Source organism: Pyrgilauda ruficollis, unplaced genomic scaffold, assembly GCF_017590135.1.
Source record: "Pyrgilauda ruficollis isolate IOZ18807 unplaced genomic scaffold, ASM1759013v1 scaffold126, whole genome shotgun sequence".
NCBI lineage: Eukaryota > Metazoa > Chordata > Aves > Passeriformes > Passeridae > Pyrgilauda > Pyrgilauda ruficollis.
The window spans coordinates 967,908-981,622 of record NW_024510988.1 but is presented as its reverse complement, the minus strand read 5'-3'; the positions used below and the strand labels follow the sequence as shown (position 1 = coordinate 981,622).

Genomic DNA, 13,715 nt, shown 5'->3' with positions numbered 1-13,715 from the left:
CGCTTACTGGTTTGATGGGAGATGAAAAATTAATGTTTGATTTGCATGTTATTGCGGTGCTGTGGGACCGCTCCCCCTGCCCTTCCGCGGGGGTCGCGCAGACCCCGGGGCGGCTCCCGCTGGCGGCGGAGCGCAAATCCCGCTCAGCGCACCTCTGGTGCCAGCTGCGGGCTGCGGCGGGCCACGTGCTGCCACGCCGGGGCCGACATGCCGTGGCACGGAGGTTTCGGCTGAGGTTTTGGCTGGTGAAGCCCAGAATCCTCCCAGCAGGGATGGAGTCACAGGGGTGTTGCTGGAGATGTGGGGATGGCAGCTCCCGCTGCTTCCAGGGAGGATCAGCACGGGGTGCCAGCCTGGCGGGTGCCTGTGCCTCTGTTAGCCACAGCTGACTGGCATTATGATTAATTATCTGCTGGATTTTTGCTGTTTGGAGTCCCCCACTGCCTTGCATCGAGCACTTGGAGTAAACACTCACATCTGGCTGAGCCACGGCTGGAATGGGTGATGCCAGCACAGTTTGGCACTGCCATTGCCTTGGCTCGTGCCAGGGACACTCCCAGTTCCCTGGGTGAGGATCCCTGCTTTCTGCTGGTCTGTCAACCGCAGTATTTGCAGGGAATTGGGCCTGGGGTCCTGCCCAGGGTGTGGGAGCCAGAGTGCCCTGGGAGCATCTGCCTCTTGTCCTCTCTCACTCGTGCTTACTCTGCGCTCCTGAGTGTGACCATGGAGCTTTCTTCTTGCCTAAATTGAGAATATCCAGGTGCTTCCAAAAGGTGCTGGAAGTAGAAACAGTTGTTTGGCCTCATCAGCTAGATCCTGGCTTAGCAGGCATTGTGCAGGGCTTGAGGGAGCCATTTGCAGATGTTGCTGATTTACAGGCTGGGTTTAAAGGTTTTCACTCTGAGCATTCAGCTGCACTAAATTACCTTCTGCAGTCGTGGGGTTTGGTAGGGGGTGGTTTGGCTGGCAGCACGGTGCAGCCGAGCAGATGGAGCATCCCATCCCAGCTGAGACTGTGCTGGAATAAACCCCAGAGCCCCACAGAGCTGGGGGTGAAAGCCTTGCTTGGCACGGAGGGGCAGGGCAAAGTGCTTTCCAGGTGGGCAGGGAGCCTCTCCAGAGCCTCAGCTTCTCCCGCTCTCCATGTAGCCACTACACAGGCCTTTCTATTGGTGTTAATTACTGTTATAATTCATGATGAATTACAGGGGTCAGGCGCCAGCCAAAGACTCCTTCCCCCTGTGCCAGGCTCCAAAACCAGCTGGCCTGAGGGGGCTGCTCTCCCGCCACCCTCCTCCCGGGGCTCAAACATCAGCTCAAGCCCTTATTTGTTTTCACATGATTCTAAGTAAGTTAAGCTAATTATTAACTCAGCGGGACGGATTCACTTTTAATTGCCGCGTTGCCATGGCGCGCGTGGCACGGCGGCGGAGCAGCGTGTGCCGGAGCGGTGCCACACGCTCTGCAGCCACGGCCCGCCCGAATCCGAGCCCTGCCCGTCCAGGTGTGTGTAAAGACACCCCAAAGCCACCTTTCTGCCGGGCAGGTGTGTGTGCTTGGCCAGGGAGAGGGATGGGGGGAGGCGGTGCCCAGAGCGCCGGGGCTGCTGCTGCACACACGAGGTTCCCGTGGCTCAGCCAACTTCGCCAGCCTGCCTGAAACTTCAGCCAGAGCTGCACCCCGGTGTGCTGGGGGTGCAGGGAGGTGGAGCAGGGTCCCCCTTTCTCTGCCACAGCTCCGGTGCCAGCTCGGAGTGCAGGGGCTGCTCAGCCTGGGGCCAGGGGAGGCTCGCTCACCCTTCTCCTCCCTTTGTGTCTCCAGAAAATAGGTTTTTTATTACTTCTTATGGAGGTTTGTACATATCGGACGTGCAGAAGGAAGATGCCTTGTCCACCTACAGGTGTATCACCAAGCACAAGTACAGCGGGGAGACGCGGCAGAGCAACGGCGCCCGCCTCTCCGTCTCAGGTGAGCCCGTGCGGCTGCCAGCGTGGGCAGGGGGCGACCCCTGTGCCCGGGAGGGGCCCAGCCCTGCCCGCTGTCCTCTCCCCTCCTTGCTGCCCCGCCTGCCCGCAGCACCGCCACCCCGCACAGGGAGCGCTGGCATCGCCACCTCGGCTCCCCGCAGCGAGGGGACATCCCGGTGCGGGGCGGGAGGTGCCGTGGGGACCGCGCCGGGGGCTGGCAGTGCCCGGGCTGTGCCCCCCAACACGCAGTCCGCCCCGAGCCGGGCGCGGCGGTGGCAGTGCCGCGCGTCACCCCGAGCGGGAGGCGACGGGGCGCGCGGCGATGCGATGTGACAGCCCGCGATGTGAGCAGCCTGACGCGATGTGACGAACATGCAAGCGATACTGCGGCGGAGGCAGTGCAGTCCGGAGTGCCGGGTGTCTCGGGGCGCTCCCGGCTCCGCTGACTGCCCAAATTACTCCGCTCGGGAGGGAGGGAGTTCGCCCGGCTCGCAGCCGCTCGGCGCAGCGCGCCCGCTCCCTGCCATATGCTGTTCCCATCCTCGGGTGCTCCCGCACCGGCTCCTCGAATTAACCCCCCGCAGGGCAGGGAAGAGATGCAGGGCTTGCCGAATCCCGAATCTTGCCCCTCGGCGACCCGCGGGCCCCGGGTCCAGCCGTGCCCGTCCTGCCGCACGTCCCGGCGGTGCGGGGGCATCACCGGGTGTATCATCCCCAAATCGCGCTCTTCGATCTGGCCCGGTCCCCTCCTGGTCCCTGTCATTATTTACACGTCACGGCGTTTTACTTCTGCTTGGGAGTAATGAAAGAGGTTTCTTTCCCCTGGAATTTAATTTCACGCCTGAGACTTAGTGATTAATTTTCTCCTTTCCCAGCTGCCTGATGGGCCCTTTTGCTTGTAAATTTTGAAATGTGCCACAAAATTTGTGTATTTTGCACCAATTAGGTGTCACCTTGAGTAATTCCTCCGATGCTGAGTTTATTCCTCCCATCAGCTATTTAGGATGTGTTTTTCCTCCCTCCTCCACCTGTGCCTCTTGTCCTGCTGCCAAGGGCTGTGCTGGCCGGGTGGGACAGGGCACCCCGTGCTCAGCAAGGATAACGGGGTGCATCCTGCACTCCTGGCAGAGCCAGCAGCTCAGGGGAATGGGGAGAGCCAGTCTCTCGTGGATGGTGCTGACTGGGCACGGTGTCACCATGCCAGGGGGTTTCCCATTGTCCCCGAGACACCTCACATCCTCCTCTTCCCCGGGTGAGCCCAATTCCTCTCCCAACCCAGACCCGGCGGAGTCCATCCCCACGATGTTAGACAGCTTCCAGTCCAGGGAGGTGAAGGCGGGCCGGCTGGTGGAGCTGCCCTGCATCGCCTCGGGCTACCCCAACCCGGCCGTGCGGTGGATCAAGGACGGGCGGCCGCTCCCCGCCGACAGCCGCTGGACCAAGCGCATCACGGGGCTGACCATCAGCGACCTGCGCGTGGAGGACAGCGGCACCTACATCTGCGAGGTGACCAACACCTTCGGCTCCGCAGAGGTCACCGGCACCCTCACGGTCATAGGTGAGAGCCGGCGGGGAGAAGCGGTGTGGGGCTTAGTCCTGCTGCCTTCTGACACGTAAAGCCTTTAGCAGTGTACAGCTTTAGGGGTTTATACAGCTGTCTAAACAACAGCCTTGTGTTTTGGCACAGTGTTTGGCTCGCTGGAAGCCACTGTCTTGCACATGTCCGACGTGTTGGGTGCTTCTGTGCTTTGCTTTGTTGATTTACATAAAATTTATGTCGATTTACATAAAATACGCTCTAGCCAAACAGTAAATACCATCTGGGCAGGCCAAGTATTTATCACGTGCTGTTTTCCTGGGGGTTCCTCCTGTCACCAGGATCCTGGCAGTACCAAAGCCACTGTGCCTGCCTTACCTGGAGCACGGTGCCAGCCGGGCACCGCCAGCCCGCTGAGAGCCAGCCTGGTGTGTCCCCAGCTCAGCACTGTGCCTGTCACGTGGACCACATCTTCTTCCAGCCATCCTGCCACCTCCCCACAGCACCCTGACGTTAAAAGCAGGGCCTGTCAGCAGCGAGGACGGTGGCAGGGCCACCTGCCTTATTGTGCGGTGACATTTACCGCCCAGCCGGGCTGGCGCTCCCGGGGCAGCAGGAGCGGAGAGCGCAGCGGGGATGAGCCGCCTCCCGCGGCACTGCCCGGCACCGCCAACGCCTGTCCCCTCTCTCACAGACCCTCTGCGTGTGACCCTCACACCAAAGAAGCTCAAAACGGGCATCGGCAGCACCGTCATCCTCTCTTGTGCCCTCAGCGGGTCCCCCGAGTACGTCATCCGCTGGTACCGCAACACGGACCTGGTGGCGGTGGATGACTACATCTCCATCCGGGGCATCAGCAACGAGACCCTGCTCATCACGGCCGCCCAGAAGAGCCACTCCGGGGCCTACCAGTGCTTTGCCACCCGCAAGTCCCAGACGGCACAGGACTTCTCCATCATCACGCTGGAGGGTGAGCTGGCTTCCCGGGCTGGGGGCTTCTTCCTCTGCCCCTCTCTGAGGGGATGCTTTGTGCATGGCTGGGGGGCACGGAGACCCACTGGGGTGGGGGTCCTCAGGCTGCTGCCAGCCTGTTGCTGGGCTCTGTGTGCTGTCTGCAGGGGCACAGCACGGCCAGGATGGGGAAGGACCAAAATAAGCGTTGACTTGCCATCCCCAGCCCCTGGGCACCCCATTCGCCAGGCAGCCTCCATGATCCAGCCCACTGAGTGTGATAAGGGATGGGCTCTGCTGAGGGAGGTGTCCCCTCAAGCTGGCATCTGTGTCCCCTCGCCCCTGTCTGCATCTCCCTGCCACAGGGACACCAGCTGGGCTCCTGTCCCGGCTGAACCTGGGGCAGGAGCTCAGTGCCATCCTGCTGGCGGGTGACTGCTGCTGCCTGTGGCTGCCGCTCCCTGACCCCCATCCCGCTGGGTGCCCCCCAGATGGGACCCCCCGCATCGTCTCCTCCTTCAGCGAGAAGGTGGTCAACCCCGGGGAGCAGTTCTCCCTGATGTGTGCCGCCAAGGGGGCCCCGCCACCCACCGTCACCTGGGCGCTGGACGACGAGCCCATCCCGCGGGACAGCGGGCACCGCTCCAACCAGTACACCATGTCCGACGGCACCACCGTGAGCCACATGAACGTGAGCAGCCCGCAGATCAAGGACGGCGGCGTGTACCGGTGCACCGCGCGGAACTCGGTGGGCAGCGCCGAATACCAAGCGCGAATAAACGTAAGAGGTGCCTGTCTACTTTTAAATATCAGAATAGGACTTTTACTGGGCTTTTTTTGGTTTTGGTTCTGTTCCCTGGCTGATCGCTCCTCCTCGCCTCTCCCTCTTCTTCCCGGCCGTGTGGGTCTCCCTGGCTACCCCAGCCTCACCCCCGAGCCCTGCCCCACTCCTTGCACACCTGAAGGGTTGAGCTTCTCTGATGCTTTAAAGCAGGGAGTTTAACAAAGTGGAAAGCAATTCCAGAGGCTTGGAGAGCTGGAGCTTGGCTTTGCAGGAGTCAAAGGGAAGCACTGTCCACACTGGGTCCACTCTCACTCTACCAAGCCCTGCCTTGGGGTCTGCACAGGGTGAGCAGGCACCCCCTGAGGGACCCCACGCATGGAGAAGGAGGTGGCAGGCCCAGAAGTGTCCCAGGTCCCCTGTGCTCTGCCAGCTGCCCCCGTTCCCTACTGGAACCCAATCCTTGGCAGCCGCCGCTCCTGGTGGCACCAGGATCTCCATGACAAACGATGATGAGGCAGCACGTGAAATCGTGGAAAATGAGCTTTGATTTGTCATGTCTGTATTTTCTTTGTCTGCTAAAAGCCATGGCCGCGTTAATCACCGTGTTATTACGGCTGCAGCGCGTCGCTCGCTGTGTTCTGGGGAGCGCTCTCAGGCACGGGGTTTGGTGTAAGCCCCTGCCCATTAATAATCCCCAATTAAAGCTCCCAGGCTTACAGGTGGGAGCGAGACAAGATAAGGGAGCGTTTATTTGTCTGCTGAGAATGAGGGTTGAAGGGCTGTGTTTGTCTGTGTCTCAGGTTTGAAATGGATCTAGTGGCTTTTTGGCTGGGATCCCAGGAGAGTCGGAATTTTGCTGCCGTTTACTGCTGAATTTGGAGGAAGTTCATCCCTCAGCCAGGAGAAGCCAGAGCAGCGTTTTCAATGAGGATGTTCCCTTGTCTCCCTTTTTCCCCTCTCTCAGCTCTTGATGGGCTGTCACTAGATAAGATGTGGGTTTCTTTTTCAGTGGCACAGAGCATGTCCCTGAAACAGGCCCAAGACATGGTTACAGAGCTAGATGCTAATTCCTTTCTTCCTCCTTCTCTTAATGTGTCCTGGAATGAAAAACACTGTCCATCAGCTGATACTGAGAGCCTGTTAAGCTGTTATCTTGCTACACCCTCAGGATGAGGAGTCAAGACAGGGTTAATCTTTAGATTACTTCGCTATTTTATGCAGCGACTGGGAGAACAATGTAATTATTGATGCATGAAACCTCTCGTTTAAAGGCTCACCTGCAGCATTCTCCCAGTCCTCAGGCAGCTCCAAAGCCAGACAGAGACTTGTGGCTGTCTGGCTTTTCAGTGACACGCAGGTTGGCAGTGGGGGGCACAGAAAAGTGGGGTTCAAGGAGGTGAAGTGTTTTTGCCAGTGGAAGTCAGGTTCCCATAGCAGCTCTTGCCCAAGGATGCTTGGCACAATGCAGGCATCTTCCTCCTGGGAGAGGCAGAGAGAGGCTGTGATGGTGGGGGAGCTCTCCCCATCTCTCCCATATCTCTGGTGCTGCCAGAGGAGCCAGGTGGAGACACCCTGGGCAGGCACTGTGCCCAGAGCAGAAAATTAACACCATCCGACCTCCCGCAGTGGGCAGCAGTGGTGTGTGTGGGCTCAGCTCCCCCAGCCCTGAGTGGGATTGCTGTTTGAAGTGTGGCTGTGCCCCAGGAGCACAGCCCTGTCGGTCGGTGAGGCAGAGTAGCTGTAGCTGGAGGCTGCAGCCGAGAGCAGCCGTCCCCACGCGAGCTGAGAGGAGCCCGTGCCGCCTCCTCACCCAAACCAGGCTGGCTCCCAGCTGCCCTGGTCACCTCCTCCGCCTGTGAAGCTCGCTCTGGAATAGCAGCAGATCTGCATGCAAGCAAATGGCCCTTCGGAATTAACCTAGCCTGCCTCTTCCTTCCTCCCCAATATGTAGGTCCCCCGAGCATCCGCGCCATGAAGAACATAACAGCGGTTGCGGGTAGGGACACTTTCATCAACTGCAGGGTCATCGGGTACCCCTATTACTCCATCAAGTGGTACAAGGACTCGCTGCTGCTGCCCGATAACCACCGCCAAGTGGTCTTTGAGAACGGCACCCTGAAGCTGATGGATGTGCAGAAAGGCATGGATGAAGGAGAGTACCTGTGCAGCGTGCTGATCCAGCCCCAGCTCTCCATCAGCCAGAGCGTCCACGTCACCGTCAAAGGTGAGAGGGTGGGGATGCTTCCCCTGGATGGCTGGGAGAGCTCATCCAGCTCGTTTTTGGGATCTCCCTGCAGTGGGGTGGAGGCAGAGGAGCGCCTGCATGGCCAGGTGGTGGCTATGCTCTGTAGTCGAGCTCAGTCCTCTGGAGCTGGCTTGGCTACCTGGTCCTGCCAGCTGCCAGCAGCTGCCCCGAGCCACGCCGTATCCATTTCCCCTTACAAGTGATGGAGCAAGGATTTATGGTGTAAACATAACGTATTAAAACATCTAACCTTTGCTTGGATCACCTTCACCGATGTTTTTCTCTGTGTGCTAGCTTTTAAAAAAATAATACTCTCGGTCTTCCGAGCGCACAGAACATCTTAAAAGCTTCTCCAGGCCATCAATTATTCAGCCCCATTGAGGGAGCTATCAGTCCTAATGAATTGAGCCGGATGCATTCCCTCCCAGTGACTGGCTGAGATTGTGCTGGGAGCTCCCGGATCTCCCCTCCTCAGGAGTTGTGGGGTCGCCTGTGCCCGTCGCCAGCTCGGTGCTGGCAGTAAATCATTCAGACAAACACGGCGGCACTGGGGACAGAGCCGGCCAATTGTCATGCTGCCTCTCACCCAGCGGGGGATTCGTGCACTGGATTTACTCTGATCCCCCTCCCTCCCCTCCCAGCCACCATTTTCTTATTAGGAATCAGGTTAGTGAGAGAGCGCATCAAGCTGATTAGAGATGCTGCCACTTGATTAGCTAATGCTCTTCTCCCAGGCTTCCAAAGGGGAGAGGACGCTGTGGATAACCTGTCTGAGGGCAGTGCAGAGAGGTCTTCTTGCTCCTGGGGTCTGCAGGGCTTGGCCAGCTCTGCTTTCCTCACCTCACATAAATCCCTATCCGTGTGGAGCCCCAGGGCTTGGAAAGAGGCCAGAGATGTTGGTCTTGTTTGGGACAGGCAGGGCTGATGTGGGGACATCATCTCAGGGGGTTTGTGAGCAGTTAAACAATGGGGTTCACTGGGAGGTGCCCTCAGAGGGTGCAGGATGCTGAAGTTCAGCTGAGGATTTGTATATCCTGGGAAGCAACTGCTACTGAACCCTTCCCAGTGTGGATTTACTGCCTCGATTAGTGGCTGAGGAAGGTGAGCAGGCTGGAGCATGGTGCAGCACGGGCCAGACGTCTTCATTCCACTGCTGGAGATTTACACCCAGCCCCGCTGGCTGAATTCCTCAGTTCCTCTGGCCCTTGGATAAAAGGCCTGTGGAACAGTATAGCAAAGGCCCTAGAAGAGAGTCAGGGAGTGAATAAACATAACTGTGTAGCACGAGGAGCGCGGGGTGGCGTGGAGCACCATAAAGCTTTTATGGCCCCAAGTGCCTGGTGACCACATGAAATTCCACCAGTGAGTTATGCAGGTCCTTCTGATCTCGCAGCAGTAAAAGCTTTACAGTTCCCTCTGGCACTGCTCTGCCCAGGAACAGGGATGTGCAGCCCTGTTCGTGAGGCCTCATCCCCATCTCGTGCTGAGGGAAACTCCTGCCCAGGTGTAGCTGCTGCTTCTTAGCCAGGGAGCCCCAGGATCCCAGTTTCAAACCTCCCTGCTCCACAGGGCTTTGCTGATCAGGGATGCTGCTGAGGCCTCTTCCCTGCACTTCCCCAGCAGCTCAATCCAAAATCCAGCCTCCTCCAAGGTGCCCTGACAGCTCCTTCTTCCTGCAGACATCTTTGAAGGTTTTAATTAATCCCGTGTGGGTTGCTGCTGTCCTGGGGCTCCCACACAGCTCTGCTCGGGTGGCTGCAGTTTCGGGGAGCACGAGGTTGACACAGTACCAGAGCACTGTGGGGTGATGCTTCACCCCGCAGGAAGGCAGAGGCTGCTCAGGGTCACCTCTGGATTGGAGCTGCTGGGATGGGCTCTGTGGTGGCACCGTGGGCAGGGTGCTCGAGGCTGCAGGCAAGCGAGGGCCTGGAAACTCTGGAGAAAGGAGAATGGCAGTGGGAAACGATCTGGGAAGGAAAGGGGAGTTGTGAGCTCTGTTTGTGGGAAGCTGGAGCAGGGAGAGCGGCCGGAGGGGTGTGTTTGGAGAGGCGTGGTCCACAAGCCCATCCCCGCTCTGCAATAGACTGCAGTGCATTCCCAATTAATTATTCATTAATTATGGAAAACAGGCAGCACTGGCTCCATGGCTCTGGCAGCTCGAGCCACGTTGCTGTCACCGGCAGAGGGACAGGCCAGCCCTGCCTGTACCTGCCTGTCCTTGGCAGTGGCTCCCACCTGGGGGACAGTGACAGCCTCTGCTTGCCGTGCTCTGGACCAGGCAGCAGTGCCAAGACCTGAGTGGCAGGATGGGCACAGGGTGGAGGTGGGAGCCCAGGGAAGTGCGTGGGGGTCCAGGGAACTGCCCCCATGCCTGCACGAGGGGGCAGCTCCCTGCTGCTGAAGGGACAATTGGCAGGCTGCTAATTTAATTATGGAGACTGCAGAACGAGGATCTCATCTACCAGGTGCTGAGCCTTGTTAAGCTAATTGTCTCCCTCTCTCCGCTTTCTTCCCCCTCCCACATTGCCAGAGATGCTGCTGCAGTTGCCTAATTAAGTTATCAGAAAGATAATGGCTGGTTCTGAATGCAGCGCCTTTAAGAAAAGCATCCATCTAATAATGGCTTTTCTGGGAGTGGATAAATGCTGAGGTGGAATTTCGGGTGGCACGTGCTGGGGGTGGCCGGGGCTTTCCCCAGTGCAGGGTCAGCATTTCTCCATCCCACCCTCAGCAGGGTGTCCCTGCCAGGTGGGAGAAGTCTTCCTGGTGTTCTCTGCTTGATGGCACCTCCTGCTGTCCCCCGGCCTTGTTCCTGGTGGAATCAAAAGCCTGTCTTAGTTTCTGGGCTTCTCCTCCCGGGACAGCATCTTCCCCAAGCCCCGCTGCAGCCCATCCCCACTAGAGGAAGGCTTTCCTGGGATGGGCTCTCCAGCATCCTCTGCCTCTCCCCTCGACAGTCCCTCCTCTGATCCAGCCCTTCGAGTTCCCGCCAGCCTCCATCGGACAGCTCCTCTACATCCCCTGCGTGGTCTCCTCCGGGGACATGCCCATCCACATCACCTGGAGGAAGGACGGGCACGTCATCCTCTCTGGCTCTGGGGTCACCATCGAGAGCAAGGAGTTCATGAGCTCCCTGCAGATCTCCAGTGTGTCCCTCAAGCACAACGGGAACTACACCTGCATCGCCAGCAACGACGCTGCCACCGTCAGCCGGGAGCGGCAGCTGATCGTGCGGGGTGAGCCCGGGGGTCACCCGGCCCCACATCCCCCCGGTCCCAGTGGGAGAGGGAGGGAGGGAGGGCAGCACAGTGGGGAGCAGAGGGAATTTTGGAGGGTGAGGAGCAAGGCTGAGCCATGGTACCCCAGTGCCCACAGGCAGTGGGGAGCTGTTGGGATCTGATGGGGATTTTCCTGCAGTGACCGTCCTTTCTCCCAAACTCCGCAGTGCCTCCTCGCTTTGTGGTCCAACCCAACAACCAAGATGGCATCTATGGAAAAGCCGGGGTGCTGAACTGCTCTGTTGATGGGTACCCCCCTCCCAAAGTCATGTGGAAGCACGCTAAAGGTAGGGATGGGTCACGGCAGTGTGTGGGGATGGCAGTGCAGACTGGGGAGAGCCCCTCGGGCATGGCCACCCCAGCTCTGAGCCTACTGAGAGCTGCTCTGCCTCAGCTGAACTCTGTCCCTCTGTGTCCCCTCCTAGGAAGTGGCAACCCCCAGCAGTACCACCCCATCCCCCTGACGGGCCGCATCCAGATCCTGCCCAACAGCTCCCTGCTCATCCGCCACGTGCTGGAGGAGGACATCGGCTACTACCTCTGCCAGGCCAGCAACGGCGTGGGCACAGACATCAGCAAGTCCATGTTCCTCACCGTCAAGAGTAGGTACCCAGGGCTGTGCCACGGGGCATCGTCACGGGGACAGGGAGCTGCTCCTGGCAGGGCCACAGCCGTGACCCCGTGGGGTCAGTGGGCACAGTGAGGGTGGCTGTGGGACATGGGGTCACCAGCAGAGCCTACTCTGGCACAGCCTCCCTCCCTGTTCTGAGGGTTCCAACCACACCAGCCGTGCTCCAGCCTCGGCCCCACGCATCCCCACGATCAATGCAGGGCACGGGAGGGCATCGATTCCTCCCCTCCAGGGACCCGCTTCCCTTTTGCTATTAAACACACTTTGTCTTTAATAAAACCAGGCAATCAATCTACATCATCCAGGAGGAAAGGAAATAGCTGGGCTGCTTTGACAGGGATGGGCTGGGAAGTGTTGTTAGACACCGTGTTTGAACTGTGTGTGTTATTGGATTGCTCTCCCGTTGCTATCAGCAGAATGTATAATTGCCAGCTCCGTGTTAGTTATTGGGCTCGTTGCTGCTGGGAGCATTCAAACCTCCAAAAGGAGGTGGTGGAGGGGGTCCAGAGCAATCACCCTCACTCCTGGTGTCTCCAGGGGGGGCTGGGGTCAGGACTGGGCTCAGAAGGATTAAACTTTGCCTTGACCATGCTGGGAATGAGGCAGTGAGCACGCTGTGCCAGAGGGGATGGAGGCTGCTGGGGAAGCCGTGGGAGCCACCCAGGATGCTGCGGGCAGAGGGGACACGAGGCTTTCTCTGGTCACCACCATGCCCTGGCCTCCCCTCCCCAGCCTGGCGCTTTCTTCCCCAACACCAGCAGCTGTTCCTCTCAGGGGCTTCTCCCCTCCCCACCCAGCCTCTGCCTTCCCAGGTTCCCGTTCCCCTCGCTGTCAGCTGTTTAATTTATCCCTGCAAGTGATGAATCAAACCCAGCGACTTCAAACAAGGCACTTCAATGAGGTGCAGGTACAAAGTCGAGGCGATTAATCCCGAGTGAGCAGGCGAAGTCTGGGAGCCCGAGCTGGTGCCGTGTCCCTGCTAGCTCCTGTAATTGCATCCCAGGACAGGTTGCTTGCTGACTTGAATAGCACATAACCTTATTATGCGAGTGCTTTTGCATCTCCCCGAGCCCTCGGAGCCCTCGCTGCCTTTGAAAAGGTTTGGATGAATAGGTAGACGAGGCGCCACAGCCAATTAAGCATTAGATGGGCTCTTTGTTTTGTTTCATTTTGGGGTTTTTGTTTGTTTAGCGAAATGTCAGCCCAATTAAAGGGAGATCAGCACTGGCTTTCCCTGAAAGTCAGGCCACTGCGGACTCAGTTAAATGAGAGTTAATCAGAGCCCAAACAAAGCGTGCTGGCGGTCAGCAGGGGAGAGGGCAGTGCCACAGCCAGCTGGTGTCACACATCCCCTGCCCTGGTACCACGGCAAGGGGACAGCCGGGTGACACACTGGGCACACCGAGTTCCCTGGGCTGGGCAGAGCCAGGAGCAGCTGGGTGATGCTTTGGTCAGGGGGTGGTGGGTGGGAAAAGCCACCAGACTCACTTGGGGAATGTCACCCACGGGGTTGAGGCTCCCACAGCACGGCAGCCTGTCCTTCCCTGCCCGAGGAACTCAGCAGCACCCAGCAGGGAGTGGAAGGTGGGGAGTGCTGGAGTATCTGAGCGTGTGCCTGGGGGGACAGGGGGCTGGGCGCAGGTGAGAGGCCCAGCAGTGCGTGATAAATGCCATTTAGCACACGGCTGCACACCTGCCCGGGTGTCAGGAGCGTGTGGGAGGGGGACAGTCATGTCCCCGGGGGTCCTGCAGGAGCGGCAGCACCCTGGGCGCTGGGGAGGGGGCTCCTCTGCCTGCTCCGTGCCAGCACCTCGGTGCCAGGGGTCCAGCCAGGGGGCAGGTGGAGGGGTCTCTGTCCGTGGTGGTGGCACGGCCCTCTTTGGAAGTTCGCTGCCACACAGCACGAGCATAACTGATTGCTTCCATGCAATTTGAATTAATCTCATGCTTCAGGTGAAACTCAGCTAATCAGTGTAGAAAGGAAGCTGAGACGGGTGCAATCAAATTAACATCACAGAGCCAGCTCCAAACAAGAGCGAGGGGGGCGAGGGAGGCAGGCACAGCCCTTGTCACCCTTGTCACTGTTCTCATTCAGTTGTCACCAGCGCTCTGGCAAGCGGCTCGTGCCCCAGCCGGGTGTGGGACAGCAGCGTGCTGGTGGCTGTCGGCTTCCTTTGTTCCCAGGCTTATCTCTGCCCTGCCAGGGGGAGCAGCCTCTGCTTGTGGCCTTGTTAACAAGGCTGTGGGCACCTGGAGAGGCTGGGTGGGTGGGGTGGGCCCTGGTGGGCACAGAGTGGAGGGCACAGGAGGCGTTGGAGGTGA

The 13,715-nt window shown here is 59.1% G+C and overlaps 1 protein-coding gene across 1 annotated transcript in view; it reads left to right on the top strand.

Annotated features, from left to right (window-relative positions):
• The window catches only part of DSCAML1 (DS cell adhesion molecule like 1), a 93,630-nt gene that overhangs the window by 62,448 nt on the left and 17,467 nt on the right, over positions 1-13,715 (top strand). Inside the window, exons 4-11 of the mRNA XM_041458136.1 lie at positions 1,822-1,968; positions 3,247-3,525; positions 4,199-4,474; positions 4,947-5,243; positions 7,191-7,463; positions 10,442-10,720; positions 10,930-11,049; positions 11,188-11,364. Coding sequence (XP_041314070.1) covers positions 1,822-1,968; positions 3,247-3,525; positions 4,199-4,474; positions 4,947-5,243; positions 7,191-7,463; positions 10,442-10,720; positions 10,930-11,049; positions 11,188-11,364 — 1,848 coding nt within the window. The remainder of the gene's footprint in view (positions 1-1,821; positions 1,969-3,246; positions 3,526-4,198; positions 4,475-4,946; positions 5,244-7,190; positions 7,464-10,441; positions 10,721-10,929; positions 11,050-11,187; positions 11,365-13,715) is intronic.